This window comes from Copadichromis virginalis, linkage group LG4, assembly GCF_057382275.1.
Source record: "Copadichromis virginalis isolate Kocher_CV1m ecotype Utaka linkage group LG4, C_Virginalis_male_GT1.1, whole genome shotgun sequence".
Taxonomy (NCBI): Eukaryota; Metazoa; Chordata; class Actinopteri; order Cichliformes; family Cichlidae; genus Copadichromis; species Copadichromis virginalis.
In genome coordinates, this window is record NC_140621.1 from 26,760,104 (window position 1) to 26,779,651 (window position 19,548).

Sequence of the window (19,548 nt, forward strand, 5' to 3'; positions counted from 1 at the left end):
CTGCTCTGATTCTTACAGCCCGCTCACAACAAATAACGCTCTCTCTGAGGCTACCATCAGTGTTACTGACAGAGATTTAATGAAGCTCAAGAAATACAGTCTGCTCTTCTCATGTGTCCACGAGACAGAGAAAAAGACGGATGGACGGACGGACAGACAGACAAATAGATACCTTCAGCAGGTAAGCAAATAGCTCATCGTCACTTTTCACATGTTCGGGTGAGGGCACTCCAACCCTGTTGACCACCGTGTACACAGCTTCCTCATAAAGCAGGTCCAGCTACATGAAAACACACTCCAGTTAATAACAACCTTTCAAAAATAAAAAGCTCGTGTTCTTTTGCCCTTATGCGTTCTGCTCCACTGCACATCAAAAGCAGGAATAAAAAGCCTCAACTGTGTTGTTATTGTGAGTTTTGAGATTTAATCCCTGCTGAAATAAGATGAAAACAGAGAAGCTGAGCTCACGCACCTCTGTCCTGCTGATTCTGTCGGGGATAAAGGCCTGGTCCACATGCTCTTGGGGTGGTGGAACTGTGCAGGCCCCTCTTTGGCACTGCGAGAGGACAAAACCAGTTCAGCCAAAATAAAATTGGCCTTGGATAAAGGCTGTGTTGAGAGGAAGAACTTATAAGATACATGTTTGGCTTTTTTTTTTTTTTTGTTTTTTCAACCTAAAAAAATCTTCCAGTGGTAGGAGAAGTACAACGCCCATTTATTTGGGTAATAGCATCAATACAACAATATAAAAATAATAATCTTTTTGAACTAAAAACACAAAAGCAAAAATTACAATCTAAGACGTCTCACTGAAAACTGAGGAAATTTCATGGAAATTATCTTCAAGACACATATCTAATTAAAAAATTCCTACTGTGTCACAGATTTCAAATGATTTGCAGTTTTTCCATGAATGCACAACTCATCCTAAGAGCTGCTCTCTTTTGCGAAAAAGAATAAAAAATGAAATAATTTAACAGGATCTGCAGGTAATTGGTGGTGTCAAAAAATCATAAAAACTGAAGGGTAGTCAAATGCCTTTGTTCTCCAAAAAGAACATTACAGCAAACCTGCCACTGAACACAAGGATAAAAACCGTGCCTAAAAGAATGTGCTCTTGATGATGGGTCAAAGTCATTGGCCAACAAATATTTGTACAATATTTGTTTGTTGTTGACCAATGACAGCTATGAAAAGAACCTTATAAAGGCATAAAAACATTATGGTCTTGTCCCCATACCCTCAGGAGCCAGTCAGGTTGTAGTTATTGATTCAGCAATGTATTCTGCACAACATCAAAAAGTGCTGAAAGACAACATGATCACAACCAGACCGAAAGTTGAAACGGAACTCAAGTTGAACTTCCACTGACGACTGGTTCAAGAATGGAGAAATGGTCAATAGTTATGGACAGGTTTACAAGGGACAACTCGTAAATCAGTGCCAACATCAATGTCCAAACTCTTCTGAGCTCCTGGAAAAATGGTCAAAAACTTCTATAAACAAACTCCTAAACCTTGTGGAAAGGAATGGGCTGAAATCGGATTAGACCCAATGTATTAAGAATGGGATGTCACTCAATTTCATTTGCATGGAAAGCCCTCTGTAAAGCCCTTTGACTTACCTTGTGTTTGAATAGCACTATACAAATGAATCTGACTCAACTTGATCCCTCTGGTGGAATAGAAATTCAGAGTTCAATTGTCTTTCTATCTTGCACACACAAACAAAATAAATAAATAAGCGTAAATTTAGCCACCGACGGGTAGGGGAAAAACAAAACAAACAAACAAAAAAATCATGTTTCCAGAAGACAATATGATAAATGGCATGCTGAGTGAATATACCTTCTGTTTTGATCACAGTCAGCAGTTTGCTTTGGGCTTATTGGCTATTTTGCTGACAGCGATACAGCAATTTGGAAATGAAATCATCAAGCATTTGCTACAAATTTTTAAAAAGCATCACTGTCTAGCTTTGGCAGTAGGAGAAACTGAACACAGCCTCGACAGCAGTTTGTCACAGCCGAGTTTCCAGCCCTTTGAGCGCCCTGCTTGACCTAGTCCGTCTGTCCATAGACGTCAGAGTGGTCATGGTGGTGGGCTGAAAGACAGCGCAGAGATCTACACTCGCTACACATGCTGTACATGTTTCAAGCCTGTAACAGACAGAAATGAGGAGGTTAGGTGGGGGTTACCTCCGCCTGGGCCGCCCGCATCATGTTCTCCTGTTTCTGCAGGATGGCATTCATACGCTCAAAGAACTCCACGCTCTCCTCTGAAATCCTGCCAAGTAGACGGAACACATTGAAAATCGATTATCTCTAAAGATAGAGAGGGAAAATAAAAAAGTGAGTTGAAATGCATGTTGTACTCTGTTATACACCCACACAATCTGATCAACCTAAATTATTTATGGATGGTAATTACAGCAGGATTCAGTGACATTTGTGGGATCACACAGCATCCTGTTTGCAGACACTTTGAAGAAGCATCTGTCAATAAAGAGGATCTTTTTCTTTTAATGTTGAACTACTGGACTCCATCGCCTACCGTTCAGCTTTTTATTACTTATCAAACACCCTCTTGTCTCAAGCTTAAAAAAAGAAAAAGTGAGCATGTCTGCACCCTGCATGAACCATGTTAATCTGCTATGAGCCGGGCTGTGTGCAAAATGCAAATGATGTTTCTGTTTCCTCCAGGTGTGAGTGAATCCCCGGACTCCCGCCAGCCCCAGTTGTCATGGTGATTCGGGCACATTCACTGAGCTGGCTGAACACCTTGGGAATCCCCACCACCACCACCACCACCACTTACACCCCATCTCTCCCAGTATCGTCCAAATCTCTCTAGGGGGAATCTTCCCCTCAGCCTTTATGGAATTCACAGACACCGGCAGCCACTCTTATGTGAGCTATACACTGCAAAAACTCAAAATCTTACCAAGTATATTTGTCTTATTTCTAGTCAAAATTATCTCATTACACTTAAAATAAGACACAATCAGCTACAGGGCAACATTTCAGTAAGCTAATTATTATTATTTTAAGCTAAAATATCTTGTATTAAGTGAAAAAATCTGCCAGTGGAACAAGTGAAAAATCTCTAGTTTTTCTCTAGTTTCAAGATTCACTGTCTTGAAACAAGTTCCTTTAGCTTACTGAAATGTTGCCCTGTAGCTGATTGTGTCTTATTTTAAGTGTAATGAGATAATTTTGACTAGAAATAAGACAAATATACTTGGTAAGATTTTGAGTTTTTGCAGCTGTAGCGGAACCATCAGGATCAGCCATGCCGTCTGCCTTTAACTTCTCACCTCCACCACCTAACCCTACCACCACATCTACCTCTTTTCTTATCCTGGCATACTTTAAAAGAACTGTCCACAGAGGCCCTGACACACTCCTTTATTAGCATCCCAGCATCCCACATCCCAGCACTTACTGAATATCACAGTGGTGGGGCAGCAGATGGTAAACCCATGAGGTTTTTAATGGATACTAATTGCTGCCATGCTGGGTGAGTTGGTGAAGTTTCCACTGGGGTGAGGCCCAGTTGAACTGGAAAAGTGAAAGTTTCCTTGGGTAAACTTTTATAATCATATCAGAGTCACTAAAACATTCATTTTAACATAACACTCATGCATGGCTATAACTATACCACATAGTGTTTTTTTATGGGTTTATAATTGTGAACAGGGATAAAGAGAAAAACACTGCATTGCAATGGTATTTGATTTATCTTTGAGTGTCATGCCTTTGGTATACCCCCCCAAAAAAAAGAAAAAAAAGAAAAGTGAGGTGTACAGCTTGACAGTGAGGTCAGTCCTCCCAATATCAGTGTCTAATGTTAGGCCTTCAGTGGTTGTTTTTTTTTTAAATCTACAGCCAAGAAACCATTTTACCAAAGCAGTTTATTGGCATGATGCCATTTCATCTGACTCTGTTTGTAAAATTGATGGAGTTAGAAATCTTTTTTGTAGGTAAGTGACAGCTTATAGATATTTGGAGGGAATAAATCATGTATGAATATTTTCTAAAGAGTATTTTCTTCATTGCAGTTTCAACCCATAAAAAGTCGACAACTCATTTCAGGTGACTGAGCCATTGCAGCCTTACTGGTCATTATGGCAGGATTCACATGGCTGTATTTCAGGCTTCAGTGTTCTCACTTCTTGTCACTTTGAGTTGGTGATGTCATGCATTGCTGAAATGAATTCTCTTTTCTTACGCTACACGTGGCGAAAGTCAAGAGAAATTCAACTTCTGAAGTGCCAGCATGGCTGTTAGTCAATTAAATTTTTTATGCAAATATCCTGAGAGCATGAATTGGCCCGTCTGTTTATTTTTTATAGGAGTAATTGATCATTGCAGTGAATAATCAAGCTGTTGGATATAAACAAAGTTAGTAACAAGCATTAGCTAGCTTGGCTAATGCTAACATTAGTCAAAGCCCTGCTAGCTAGTCTTTTGATGACTGGTTATAGTTGCTATGACAATTGCCCTAGTAAAGATATCCTGACCTCAAAATTCTGGAAAGCCTGAATCCTCTGTGAATCTTGCCTTAGTGATTTGATCCCCAACTAATCTAATCTGAAGTTTCTTTGGGTCAGATACTAAATCCCAAATTTCCCTCAACACATCCCCAAAATAAAAATAAAACTTTTAAAAAACCCCAACCTTTTTGAATATGTTTGGAACTTGTTGAATGTCCATTAGTCAGTAAGACTAGCTAAGCATTATTTAATGTTTACTCAATAAAAAATTCGACACTCAAACTTGCTTCAGGATTTCTTGCCTATTCCCATCAAAAATCCCAAAACAAATGGTATCTTCTTTTGTCTAAGTGACATTTCAACAACAACAACAACAAAAAATCCAGCAATTAACTGATAACCAGGACAGCTGCTGAATTTGCTCTACATTAAAACAGTTCTGAATAAAACCCATAGCTATACTTTTCAACCACCCTCCTGCATTATACAGAAAATAAAACCACAGCTGTTTTTCGTAAGTAAACCTCCTCAGACAGCATTTGAAAGAAACCCCCAAACCGAGTCTGTCAAAGACAAAGCCTGTTCCACTAACAAGGGATTGGGAGCTTTGTTTCACGGAGCTTCAGTTTTCATTTGCACAAATAGTACAAATAAGCTTCATTCCACACTAAGACTTGTGTTTAGAGACACTCGGTTCTCTCCACATCCGGGTTGAATTGAGAGTATTTTTGTATCCAGAAATCTGTCCCATCTTTTGTCAGTCAGCTTGAGGATTTGTCCAAACAGTCTGGGATACTTTTTTTTCTTTCTGGGGGCTTGGGACAACATGTTCATGGGAAGCAGTACAGCACAAATGATGCAAATCAAGTCCATTTTAACATGATACATCAAAAAGATATATTAAAGATGTATTAAGTTAAATCGTTCTCTCCATCTCTCATCCACACACACACACACACACACACACACACACACACACACACACACACACACACACACACACACACACACACACACACACGCACGCTACCAGAATAACAAACTGATTTGATGTTGCTAGGAAACAGGTCCCTTTTTTTAAAACCTCATTTTATTGTAATTTATTTTCCGAATTCATTCAAATGCTTCAATTATGATTTCCTGTCTGGAGAGTAAATCAGAAGGAAAACAAATAAAAACAAGAATGTCTTCTGTCTAAAAGAATATCTCAGAATAAACCTGAACTGACTGAGAGTGCGAAGATGACAGAAGCCCTTCACTTCAAACCCCAATACATGATGGCAGTGCATACATAGTAATTAATATTGCCGACATCGCTGTCATCTGCGTCATCTTCTAGTAAAGTTAAATGTTGTTTTATTTATTTATTTATTTTTAATCTAATTCCTTATGGATGTCAATCCATAATATAAGCCTGTGGCTCCAATCATAAACTGAGATCTCTATGACAAGGAACCCCTCAAAACAACACAGAAGACTGTTTGTTATACTCTAATTACACATTTGATTAAGCAGCAAAACATTACAGGTGGAAGGCTTCAGCGCGGAGATAAAATCACAAAAGCTCTGATTGAATCTTTCCATTCAATACCGTGGAAGAATCTGCAGTCGCTCATGCAGCCAGTGGTACTGACAGACATAAAAGTAGCCTGGTGTGAAATTATTTCCAACTCAAGACTTCTTGGTTGCTTCCCAGTTGCGTTTCACAGTTTTTACTTTCTCATTCCGTGGGTCAGTGGCTGACTGTGGATCTGACATATTTTAAAACAGACCACTGTCAGGTTTAAAGTAAAGGTTTGGCATGCCTTCTGAAAACAAAAGCAGTGTCAACAAGAAATCTGACACAAAGACACAATTAAAGGATTGCTGAGGTAAAAGACAATTCTCCTGGATACTTTGAGTAAATGGCTATTCCTTCCTTCAACTTTTTCCCCACTTATCACATACTGTTTTCACAATTTTAAGTAAGATGTGCCCCCTCAGAGCTCTTTGAGCATGCACAATCTTATTCTTCTTTTGACGGCTCGCTTTAGGGGTCATTACAGCGGATCATTTGCCTTCATCTAACTATGTCTTAGTATCCTCTTCTGTCACACTAACTCTCTGCTTGTCTTGCTTCATTACATCCACAAATCTTCTAGGGTGGTCTTTCTCTTTTCTCCTGTCTGGCAGCTCTATATTTAACATCATTTGCCCAGTATATCCACTATGCTTCCACTGTATGTCCAAACCATCTCAGAATTTTATCGTCACTTTTGTCTCTGAATGTCTCAACTTCAGCTTTCCCTCTGATATACTTGTTCATAATTCTATCCATTCTCGTCACCCAAATGATAATCTTAGCATCTGCATCTCTGCCACGTCCTGCTCTGCGTCATGTCTTCTTGTTAGTGCTAGTGTCCCCAGGCCATGCATCACAGCATGTCTCATTACCATGAAGAATAGCGCATCACTATAACATTTCAAATGTTGTAAAAATGTGTGGGACCACTTTGTTTTTTTACACGTTTATTTTTGTGTTTGATTTGTCTTCTCTGTTGTTATTTGGTTATTTTTAAGGGAAAAAAAATGCAATTTAATGCATTTAGGCATGGAGACATGGTTAAGGCTACCGACTGAAGATCAAACCCAAAATTAGCATTGGGATAACAGGTCATTTAATAAATGACTTTGAATGTGACAAGATTGTTGTTGAAGACAGGCTTGTCAGTGTTTTTTTCCCACACCACCATCTCTAGGATTTACAGAGAATGGTCTCCAAAAGGGAAAATATCTACTGGTCTGCAGTGAAAGAGAAAATGCCTTGTTGATGCCAGAGTTCAGAGAAGAATGGCCAGTCTGCTTTGGATAGCCAATATTAACTCAAACATAATGTTGAATCTGGAAGCAGATGGGCTATAGTGGCAGAAGACCACACTGTGTCACTCCTATCAGCTAGGAACAAGAAGGTGAGGCTGACATTCAAAAGTGGACAAAAGAACTTTGGAAAAACATGATGCGGTCTGATGAGTATCAGAGCAGATCACCCCTTTTATCTTCAAAAATTAAGGATGTTTTGAGGGTAAAAGGGAGACCAGCCCAGTATTAGCAAGTTTTACCAAATAAAGTGGCCAGTGAGGGTATACAACATTAACCAGGAAATCTTTTCACATCTGCAACAAACCCATGATCTCATAAAACTCACAGTTGGCCAAAGTCTAGCTATTTAATTCTGTGGAACTATCCTGCCCACTGAAAAATGAAGTTAAATGGAGTCCCAGCGTACTACAATGCAATCCTTACAAGTGCTGACCAAGCGTTGTAACATTGTGCTTACTGACACAACTAAATGTGCATTAGAGGTTGCCTGTCTGGTAGTATTTTAGATTTTCATAATTTCCACAACTCCCACAACTAAAAACCAAATCCAAAACTGAACTTTAAACTAAACTAAAGCTTAACTACAAACTGAGTAATTTTCAAAGTGTTCCAATATCTGATCCAGAATGCTCTAAATGCCAGAAACCGGCTAATTAAATTTGACATTTTAATTCATTTTAATTCATGAAACATCCTTGTGCAACAATGTTTCACTCTATGTCATGTTCATTCATTACAATTATAATATGTACTGTGATATAAGATACATTCTGATATTTATATCAGTTAAAGGAAAGGCATTAGAAAAATGCAAAAATAAAAAAGTAGTGATTCTACTTTAAAAACCGCAGGAACCACATGTAAGCCAGCAATCCGAGAGGATAGGGTTTTATTGAGGTGACTATGAGGTATGGTACTATGAGGTCTTTAAGATAAGATGAGGCTGATTATTGAAGACCTTGTATGTGATGAGAAGGATTTAAAGTTAAAAAATTTGTTTGACTGAAGGACAAAAATAGGATCAGCAAAACATACTTTGAGGAAACCAATCAAGGAAACTTGATCATTATTATTCTGGAGGTTGGAGCAACCCATCAGCTACTTTTCCTGTGAATCGCTGTCCCTCATAAACAAAAATGTAAACACGTGGGTTAAGCTATCTGAAATGATTACAATATTGCCTCTCAATAGTGTAAAGAGTTAAAAGAAACGCTTAAAGCCTAACTTCTGAAACCTAAAATTTTGTCTCACTGTGACTACTTCCACATATGGTCATTATTTGGAACTTGTGTAATATAAGGATTCCCTACGGGAACCGTATATAAATTTTATCCTGATCAGTGTGGTGTCATGGTCTGTGGGTTTTGTTTGGTAGCTTTTTGTTCTCAATTATCCCCAGTATTTTGAAGATTTTAAAATTTAATTACTACACAAAGAAATAAAGTTTTACTAAGATTTTCTAGGTTTTGGGAAGACAGCCAGGAAGTCAGGAAAATAAAGTAAAACATGGTAGGTCCTGCTCGTTTCAAGGACTTGTAAAGCAAAAATTAAAAATATACTAGTCTTGGCTGACTTTGCAATAGCAGGTGTTGACTTTTATTGCATTAGGGGTTTCTGTTTAATGTCACTCTCAATTGACTGTGTTATTCTGCATTATTAAAAAACGAGAGCCTCGATACCGTGACACTGAGAAGTGAGAGCCATTAAGCAAGCTGGGGATTCAAAACACAGTGAAGGCAAGTGTGAAATATGAAGACTACTTCTCTTGACGGATGTGGAAGTGGACAGCAAAGTAATCAAGCAACAACAACAACAACAAAAAAGCAAAATATAAATTTAAATATAAACCCTGGTGGGTTTATATGCTGTACCGCCAGTCGAGCTGATTGCTGACAGTGTATTGTGCTTTTCCACATTGTTAAAAAAACCAGCTCACATAGAGGTAAAACACAATTTGCTCTACTGAATTAAAAAGTTCACCTCCGATGTGCAGGTCTCTGCTCGGAAAGGGCTCTGCTCTGACAGCCGACTGTACTACTGGGTCAACAACCGTGGATGGAGCAGCCTAAATCCACCCGGCCTCATTTGCAAATTCTCAATTAAAGTGAAAGTGCATCCAGGTCAGCAGGCGTCTGAATGGATAACAAAGATCAACAGCCTGACTCTAATGATGAGGGCTCAGGGTATGCACACAGCTGAGACTCAGTGGGGAAGCTGCAGCACCAAGAAGCTGGCATGGGAAATGAGAGAAAGGTGCGATACTGTCAGGTCGAATCACTGCTTAATGAAGACAATAAATCAGGTCTTTAATAAAGAGCACAAATCAGCTTCTATTATGTGATATTAATTTTGCTTAAAAATATTAAAATTCTAAATCAATAAACCTCTTTAAGTTATCTTAAAAAATACAATGAATTAAAATGTATGTGAAAAATGCGTCAAAAATAATCTGTATGTTCAGCATCACACTTTCAAATTCAAATTCGATTAGTGTTCAACGCAGCGATTGAGGTTATCTTCAATGTTAAAAATAGAAATGGTTGTTGTTACAAGTATAAGTTCACATCACGGCAGCAGCCTGTGTTTAGGTTGCTATAGAAACCTCAGGTTCATACGATTACTTTTGGCTTTATATAAAGCTTCAAAACACGACTGAAATAAATCAGATGACTCTTTTTTTTTCCTATTCCACTTGTTGCGAAGAAAAAACTAAACTCCACTAACATAACTAGCATAAGCTAATGGTAACACATTTAAGAAATTAATTAAAAATGGCATTATAAGAGAGAGAAAAAAATAGAAAACATCACAAGGTATCTAGTGGATATACTGCAGAGTATAGATAAATATGTATGTGTGTATGGCATGAAGATGAACAATACAGGGCAACCACTGTCTATACTGGCTTAAAGGGTGACTAAAATACTGGATTTAGATTAATGTGCCCTTTCAGAGATTCAGATAGGTTTTATCCATTTAGTTTTCTATTGTTGGCTATCTGCATAAAAAAGCTCTGAGGTTAGCATATTCACTGGCCTGTCACAAGGTTTCTATCTACCATAATCTCATTTCAGAAATAGGATCTGTAACATTACTGGCTTCATCAGACTGTCACCATCACGGCGCTTTTGTCATGTGAATGTGTCACTTTTACGTTAATGATCCTCATAACTCTATACAGACATATCCATGACAGTAACAGAGCCACAGTAACCAGGCAATGTTTTTCATACACTCAAGAATACAGTGCCTTCAAAAGAGAAATATATAAGGTCTCAGTTTTCTTGCTAGTTTTGTAGTTACTTAGAAAGAACTGCGATGAAGCTGAGGAAGACTAAAGTATCTGCAGTTAGTCACAAACAGCAAATTATTTAACAGTAGGATATAAAGCGTGATGGAGTTTTGTCAAATCCTGACTCTACAGTCTTTGTGGATGGATCTTCAGTGCAGTAAAGGTTTTACTTAAAAGTTGTTGTTTACAGGTGTTTCAATTTGTAATAGGAAACTGTTAAATGAGGGAAAACTCAACATCTATTAAATGTGTTTTGTGATTTTGGAGAGGTCTAGTTTAAAGCAACTGAACTATGTCTTTTGTGCTTTCACTGCAGGTGCCAAAATGTGGAAAAAACATTTATTTTTTTTCCTTAAATGAGCTTTGAGACTTCCGCTTATCATTAGGGAGATTATCATGAGCATTATATATCTGATTCTACATCTGGCAGAGATTTATTTTTGCCTCATGGTAATGGTGTTTAGGGCTTTTGCAAAACCTGTCATGTTTGTGCGCTGAGTAACTCTTGAGTATCCACAGGAGACTAGGGTTTCACAATACTAGGATTTAAATGTTTCTGCTACTGTAAACATTACGTCCGGATCAACAGAATGAACCTTTTGGGACTAGGGTTTAAACTTGACACGGATACCCAGGAAAATCCTTGACACCATTTTCAATACCACAGGGGGAAAAAAAGACAAAATAAAATCAAGATGCACTTTTTTCAGTTACGTAAATGAGAAAACTATTTGTCAAGCTCTCTGCCATAGTGAGAAACAAAACAGAAGCTGTAAAATAACCATGCAACCAATTCTGGGTTGCGCGGAGGCTGGAGTATATCACACATTTTAAAAGAAAAGATCAGGTAGTTCAGTAACTTTTTAATACTACAATGCTACATTTCTTTTTTAAATGGGACCTTTACTCACTTTTAAATTCCTCATAAAGTGTAGTTCAGTGGTATGAATCTCAACGATTGCTGAAGTGTTCAGCTGCTAGTGAGGGGAGGGGGCTGTGATAAGGATGGTCAAGGCCCACTTCCCCCTTGGAATGAAAAGTTCGTACAAATCAATGCAAAGTTGTTTGGAGTGATCTGTCCTATGACATAACATTTCTTAATGTAAAACTACTACTGCTGCACGCCTGGTTGCCTAGCAACATTTTGTTTTTACACATAATTAGATTTGAAGGCTGCTATAACATGACCCAAAATTAGATAGACGTTATTGATAACTCTGCATGCCTTTCTTCATCAAATCCTAGAATCTTCTCTGTGGTCTTCATCATTTCCTCCTCTCTGGCAATTCAATATTCAGTGTTTCCAAACCATCTCAACCTTGCCTCTCTAACCTTGCCTCCAAAACACTCAACCTGTTCTGATATACCAATTTCTAATCCTGACTGTTCTGGTTGCTCTCACTGAAAACCTTAACATCTTCAACTCTTCCAGGATCATTCATCACAGCAGGTCTCTAATTACTATCTTGTAAATTTTCACTCTATTCTCCTTCTCCTCTCTAGTGCAATGTCAGTTGCTTTATATGGTCGACACCAAGCATTTAAACACATCCACCTTCACTACCTCTGCTCCTTGCAGCTTCTTGTAACACCTGTCTCCCTCTCATTTACATAGGTATTCTGTCTTGCATCTCCTGACTTTCATTTGTCTTCTCTCTAGAGGATACCTCCACCTCAGACAGACCACAACAATGTCTATGAATATACAGTCCACAGAGACTTAGCTCAACTGTCAGCCTATCCATTACCATTGCAAACAAAAAGGGGCTCCGAGGCGATGCCTGATGAACCCATCTGTCACTCCTATCACACACCTCTCCACTGCCTTGCTGTCCTCAAACATCTCCTGCACAGAATACTTCTCTACACTCCTGACTTCCTCATAGAACACCACAGATGTTCTCATGTTATCCTATCATATGTTTTCTCTAGATCCACAAAGAAACAGCGCAACTCTTTCTGACCTCTATACTTTTCCATCAACACCCTCAAAGCACATATTTCATTTGTAGTGCTCCTTCTCAGAATAAAGCCATACTGTTGCTCACTGAACTCTTCTAACATATCTTTAACAACTCTTTCCCATATTCTCAAAATTTAACCAACTTAACCATTTTATTCCTTTGCACATCCTTGTTCTTGAAAATCAACAGCAGTACACTTCTTCTCCACTCCTCAAACATCCTCTGACTCTCCAACTTTGTGTTAAACAGTCTGAATAAAAAGCTCACTGCCCTCTCTCCTAGACATCTCCATCCCTGCACAGATGTGTTACCTGGGCCAACCATCTTTTTAACCACGTGATTCACTAACCTTCCTCCATCCATCCATCCATCCATCTTTTCATTTTCATCATTCACGAGCTTCTCAATGTACTCCACCTTGACACTCTCTTCACTCGTTGGTACATTTTAATATCCCTAATTTGCTGCACATCCTTTCCAGGTCGATCTTTCTGCCTAACAAAAGTCCTTTTCCCCAGAGGTGGCGTGGAATGCGGGTATGGAAATCTTATTCTCGGTGAACATATATGATTCAATGTTTGTTTATTTGTTTGTGGTACTATTTGTACATGTATGTGCATCCGGCTGACTCACCTGCGAGGTAAGGGGTCAGGACAGTGTGTGAGGGGGCTGCTGGCAGTCGGAGGAGGAGGTTCCCTTCGGCTCCTTAGCGACTGGCTCCTCTGCACCTGCCTCAGCACACTACTTTTTAGGTCCAGCAGCGTAGTCATGATGTTTCACTGCAGAGTGGAGACAGGAAGCACATGTTAAGACTCTGCAACTCGCTGCAACCCCTGAGAGTTAGTAATTTGCAGGCTCAACTCTGGGAAGGTTTGTCATAATACATTTGATTTTAGGTACAAGACAATATTCATAAAACTACTTGTTTCTAGAAATACACTTGGTCTGAAGGCTTCTTTTAGTTTAATCAGCTGCATAATCACCCTCTTTCACCTTTAACATAATTATTCTCTTCCTCAACAGGAGCTGTGTTCTATTTCTGTCTGCACCTAACCGATGCTGCAGGGTATGCAATTTATCTTTCACCTTTATGTCTGGCCTGCTCAGAGCCAATTGAACCCTATTTTTTCCACTGCACTTTGTAAAAAAATATGCAAAACAAAAGAGAGAGTGGAAAAACAAGGCTGCATAAAAGTAATGGTCACAAAAGATGTTTTATAATTAAAAGAACCATAAAATATATGTTAAAAAAATAATGAGTTACGTAGAAACTAAATTTGGAAATGAATGTCTTAATTATAGACCTGGTCTTTGTGCGGATGTAATTTTATGCAATTCTACATCGTACTGCTAAAACAGTTCAGATTCCTCGAGGCGCAGACTTCGCTTGATCTTCTAGCGTGTCAGGAAACCAGACGTGAGTAAGAGGTAGAGATCTGTGGACTGGACTGAGTTTCCACTTTACTGGTATCTGGTATCTGGTTTACAATCATTTTAGGTAAGTGGTAGTTGGCAGTGTAATATCTGCATGAATGCCAGGAACAAGGATTTCTTAGCAGAACTTTAGCCAGATCATCACACCATGTTCACACTACAATATGAGCCAGCCTTAGCTTTTCACAGGCGTCAGTGAGCTATGGCCATCCCAAAACCTATAATGGGCTTAACATTTGTCCTTCTTGGGAATTAGTAGGTACTTATTAGGTACTAACAACTGCATATCACAAAACCAGCTGCTTTGACCCTGTTATAATTTGCTCCTTTGCTAAGTCATCCACATTTTTTCCTGCTTCCAGTACATCAAGTACAAACTGACTGTTCACTTTGTTCTAGACTAGGATTGTACTCGCTTGCAGACACTAACACCGACAGCTATACACACGTTAACCAAGTATTTGTTCCTGTTATACATTTTAGAAGTCAGTGTCTGCACAGGCTGTCACAATAATTCAGCAGACACACATAAATTTTCATGGAGCTATGATTTTGACAAATATATAACACATAGACCTGGGCAGACTTTCTCTTACATACAATACTTATGTATCCCACTCCTTATCAACTACTATTGTATCAACATAATCAGTGTTATTCACTTCCTTTTAATTTGCTGCTAATCTGTCTAGCATGTACCGTTATTAACCCTGCCTGCAGTGACTGGGGAAAACATCTTGCATAATCAAAACCAGTTTACATGAAAGCAGTAAATATTAATGTAAACGTAATTATTCAAGTTCTCATACCTGACCATTTTCGAAGAATTGATTTGTTTTTGTTTGTTTGTTTGTTTGTTTAAGCCACTTAATGTTGACTTAAAATAGACAAATAAGACAACTTAAAAAAATGATTTTAATTCCTTTAGGCACGTTATTACTAGGTGCCTAATGCAAAAGTATAATTTGTTCTGAGGTATGCCAAATTACACAAGAACTTATGAGATCTTATGGAGGGATGAGTGCAAATTTGAACTCTTTAGTTCAAATGTTAAGCAGTATGTGCATGATCCACCCAACAATTCCTGATTTGATTGGCAACATATTCATTTTTCAGCTTAACAATAATCCCAAACATACTGCCAGTGCAGTAAACGGAAAGAAAAACACACAATGGAACACTATTGGTCAATAAATCTCTTAATAAATAAAGATTATATTCCCAATTTTCCTAGCAAAATATAGACAAATAATGGGTGGCTGATGTAGCTATGATGTAGCTGCATTTTGGGGGATTCAGCATTGTGTGATGAATGGGAATTTTAACATCTCGAGATTTTGCAACTTTTACACAGGATTGTTTTGCATTTCTTGGCAATTAACGTTATTGTTTTGTCGCTTAAATTTGATTAATAAGATTGATAGCAAGTGTTGTGTCTCTTAGTAAATAAGATGCTGGCAGCTTCAGCTGCTCTTCTTGGCTTAGCTCACAGACTGATAACTGTACTGGCTGCCTTTACCTTCTGTTTTATGTACATTACACAAAACAGATATTACGGAATGTGGTGACTAATGATAGGTGGATTTTGAGAAATCAGAGATTGGCAATTCCCTGTAGGTTGGAGCTCAGAAGACTACCAGCTGCTTTCTGTCGTTTTATATTCATTTTTGGGACAAGTGCTATCAGTCCTGTCATCTGTCTTTTGGCTAGAAAGTCAGGATCACAAAAAATTATTTATTAATTCCATCTGGGTAAAAAACAAAACAAAATCCCCTAAAGGAACTTAGTGATCTCAAACTGACCTTGGTCATTCAATTATTCTGGATGATGAATGTTTTAACTTGTAAATGACCCATTTGTAACAGCATTAATTAGACTTATTGAACTAAGGAGCCATTCATCAAGCTATGCCACACACACTACTGAAGCATTCAATGAGTGGACAGCTGAGCTACACAGGATGAAACCAGGTTGACTGTTATCTTTGCAAACAATAACTAAGAGTTGTTTGCATATAATACATTTAATTAAACAAGATTATGTCCAATAGTTAATTTCTTATATAGTTATTTCATAACATGACAGTTGTTTTTTTTAACAAATTCAAAAATGGCATCTGAGCATATATAAAGAAAGCTATCCTCAGGCTGTCATGAGTATGAAATATGAATTTAGAAATCTGAGCCTATGCAACATCCTGAAAGAGATTGGCACTGTGTTGCTAAGCGATTCTCTGAGACTGAGTAGTTCTCTCTCAAAGCCAATTGCCATAAAGTGAATTCTCATTTTGGCTTCATAGTGACTTTCAAGTGTAACTAAATTATATGTCCTAATAACAATATCATATGCTGTCACAGCTCCGTGCAGAGCCAAACAATCAAACAAATTCTTCTGGATGGAAATATCACATGCTGTCATTTTCACCATGTAAAGGAATAACACAAATATGTGAAGGAACCACAATATAAAGCTTAAAATATCAAGAATATCAAAAATCAGCTGTGGTTAGCCTATAACCACAGTTTGCTCCAAAACTATGGCACACAAAAATATTTTTTTAAGCTTCAGTTTTTTTTGTCTTAGTCAAGCAAAGAACTTCATTATGTATGTCGGAAGCACGTGCTGTTTATTAGGACTTAATCTACAAATGCTTGCAATTTAATATTAAAGTTAGGGTGTGGATGATTAAACATGTTTTATTTTTAATTGTGATTCTAGGCTCTAGTGATTATTTAAAAATACAATCAAGAGACGATGATTATCCTGCTGTATTTCATTTCCTGTCTTGTTTTGTAGAGTGATATCAGATGAACGGTTAACTCTTTTCACTCTATTTCCAGTCTTCAGTTTCACACACACTCTAACCAATTTCAACCTTGCTGACCAATTTCTAAAGGCAAAATATAACATCATATCAATTTGTTACTGATCCATAATAGGGGTACCGGAAAAATATCAATAGAGCATCATTTTGTGATATTTTGCATGGTGATATTCTTTTCATACAAGGACACTAAATATCTATATTTTATAAAATAAATTTAAATACTAAGAAAAAGAAGCCTCATCTCAGACACCACTATTGTGAGATTACGTTAGCAAATTGACTCGGCCCAAAAAGACAACCAAACAAACAAAATAAATCCAACATCGGACACACTTAGCTTGATAAAGCTAGCTCCTAATAATGGCTCAGTGACAGGAGTCATCAGTCACAATTAAAAAATAAATAAATTGGTGGCTAAATGGTAATTACATGGAATTGTTTTGGGGTTTTTTTTACATCCTGGTACCGATCACTACTTGTGGTGACTAAATAGGCTTGGACCGACAGCAATCCTCCTCAAAGAGATAGCAATTATTTGCATATCTCACAATCTAATTTATAAATGCAGACAGATTGCCAACATTTTGCTGTCATTCTGAATTAGTCTTTATCAATGAGGACAACCTAAGGGCACTCAACTCAACATTTATGGCAGGTTTTGCTGACAGTGTCATCAAATGAGACAGCTTTATCTTTTTGATAAAACAGATATTGACAAACTTTTAATTTGAGGACATCATTTGCAGTTGAAGAAGGTTACAAATCTCACTATATGTTATTGCAATACTTACCATACTGAAAAATGTCAAAATATTGTGATCACATTGTATTTTGTGGTGGCTGGTGTGTCCCACCTCTGATGTTAACATACTGGTTTTTCCTGGAGTTTTAAGAGTGGCAAGCAACAAAGTAAAATAGTCTTAAATGACCATATTAAGACCTTTTTTTTTTTTTACTGTGTTATGAATTCAGCACACGCCTTTTCTTTGCAACATTCCACTTTGACCTCTCCTTAAAAGCCCAAACCATGTTTTGAACTGTTTACCTCAGACAGCACATGACAGGAAATGAGCTTTGGTCAGCAAGATTGATCTAGAGGATGTAAAAGTCATAAGGAGGTTTTCAGAGGTAGACATCTGGAAACGTGATTAATAGTTACCTGCCTGATCACCACCTGTCCTCCCTCTTTTGTGCCTGGATCAGCCACAGGAGTATACCTTCAGGCCTCTGCAGTTCTTATCTGTCATTCATTCACTTGAATTATATGAAAAATTGTGATTTAGCAGAATATTATTTGCTCAGCCTTAACTGATGTTGATTACCAAACTTTCACAGGAACATAGCACACTTATTAGCTGCCACATTTCTGAGCACTAACATTACATTTGTAATCACCGCAGCAGCAAAACAGTTTATAGTTGTGTTTACTTTTCATTTCACTCTTCATGTCAAAAGGCTTTACAATGATTGCAACCTCATTAATCACGCAGCTTGTATCTTTCTAGTAACTGATGAGGAGAGTATCAAGAATCCCCTTCACATCTTCCCATCGACACTGCTTATGGCTTTTAAATTTTGATGTGAAATTTGTATAAAAGGGACTGAGATTGCAGCTCCACCTGGATGAATGAGTGGCTTTTGTGCAACTGCAACAGTGTCTGTGCCACGAAAAACAGTGAAAGAAGAAGAGACAGAACACTCAAAAAAAGAAATGACAAGGACACAACGGAGAGAGGGTCTGATTGATGGAGAAGTTGTTTCAGAAGACAGTCAGACAGCCTCAAACAGTCAGACTCCTTTTCAATATTTGACAGCCAGTGTCTGCGCATCGACGAGAAAGAAACAGAGTGAGCCAGGGGAAGGGTTTGTTCTGACTTTTACAAGACACAATATCAACGTTAGAGGATAATTAGCTTGGTGGGTATGTGGGAAGAGATTCTGAGCTGATGGCACCCATTTTACTGGCAATGTTGATTTTTTTTGTCTTTTTAGGATGGTGCTGATGAAGGTTGCCTGTTGAATTGAATTTGCTTACACCAAATGAATCCAGAAAATGAAACATACTGTATTTGTGTGTGTGACTGTCAGTCGGTGCACCAGGCCAACTGCACAGAGAGAGCAGCATGCAGTCGGCTTTCCGGTTCGGAGTAAGCCAGAAGCTCGGGGTAGAAGTTGCATCATTGACTGTGCCAAAGGAGAGTATGCTATCGATCCTGGAGGCTGGCATCTGTTGTCCACATGGAGAATTCACACTTTACTTTGTTAGACTCAAGCGTTGATACTTCTTCTCTGCTAGATAACATCAGTGTTTTGTTTCCAGTGCACCACAGAGGGAAACTCTTGGAATTTCCTCTACTTCGACGCACTTAGCAATTTTCGATGTTTCCCAAAATGGTAGCGATAAGGCGTAAATTTGCTGTTTTGAATCAGTGGTGGTGATTGTACATATAGACATGCCAGCAATTACAACAGGACTAATAAAGATTGCATGTTTTTAAAATGTAATTTTAACTCCTGACTATAATATCCTCACATAATCTTTCCTGGTCCTGGGCACTTCGAGCCAGCACTTAATTAAAACTAATTTTTGTTGTGGACTTGTGATTCTGTTCTTTTGGGAAATGAAACATTCAACTTCTATATTTTGTCCTTTGAAGTATTATATTGTTTGTTTGTGT

At 38.1% G+C, this 19,548-nt stretch overlaps 1 protein-coding gene across 1 annotated transcript in view; it reads right to left on the reverse strand.

Annotated features, from left to right (window-relative positions):
- The window catches only part of baiap3 (BAI1 associated protein 3), a 49,558-nt gene that overhangs the window by 25,376 nt on the left and 4,634 nt on the right, over positions 1–19,548 (reverse strand). Inside the window, exons 2-5 of the mRNA XM_085454617.1 lie at positions 13,243–13,388; positions 2,198–2,285; positions 473–556; positions 173–280 (exon numbers count right to left, since the gene is read on the reverse strand). Coding sequence (XP_085310743.1) covers positions 173–280; positions 473–556; positions 2,198–2,285; positions 13,243–13,379 — 417 coding nt within the window. The 5' untranslated portion in view covers positions 13,380–13,388. The remainder of the gene's footprint in view (positions 1–172; positions 281–472; positions 557–2,197; positions 2,286–13,242; positions 13,389–19,548) is intronic.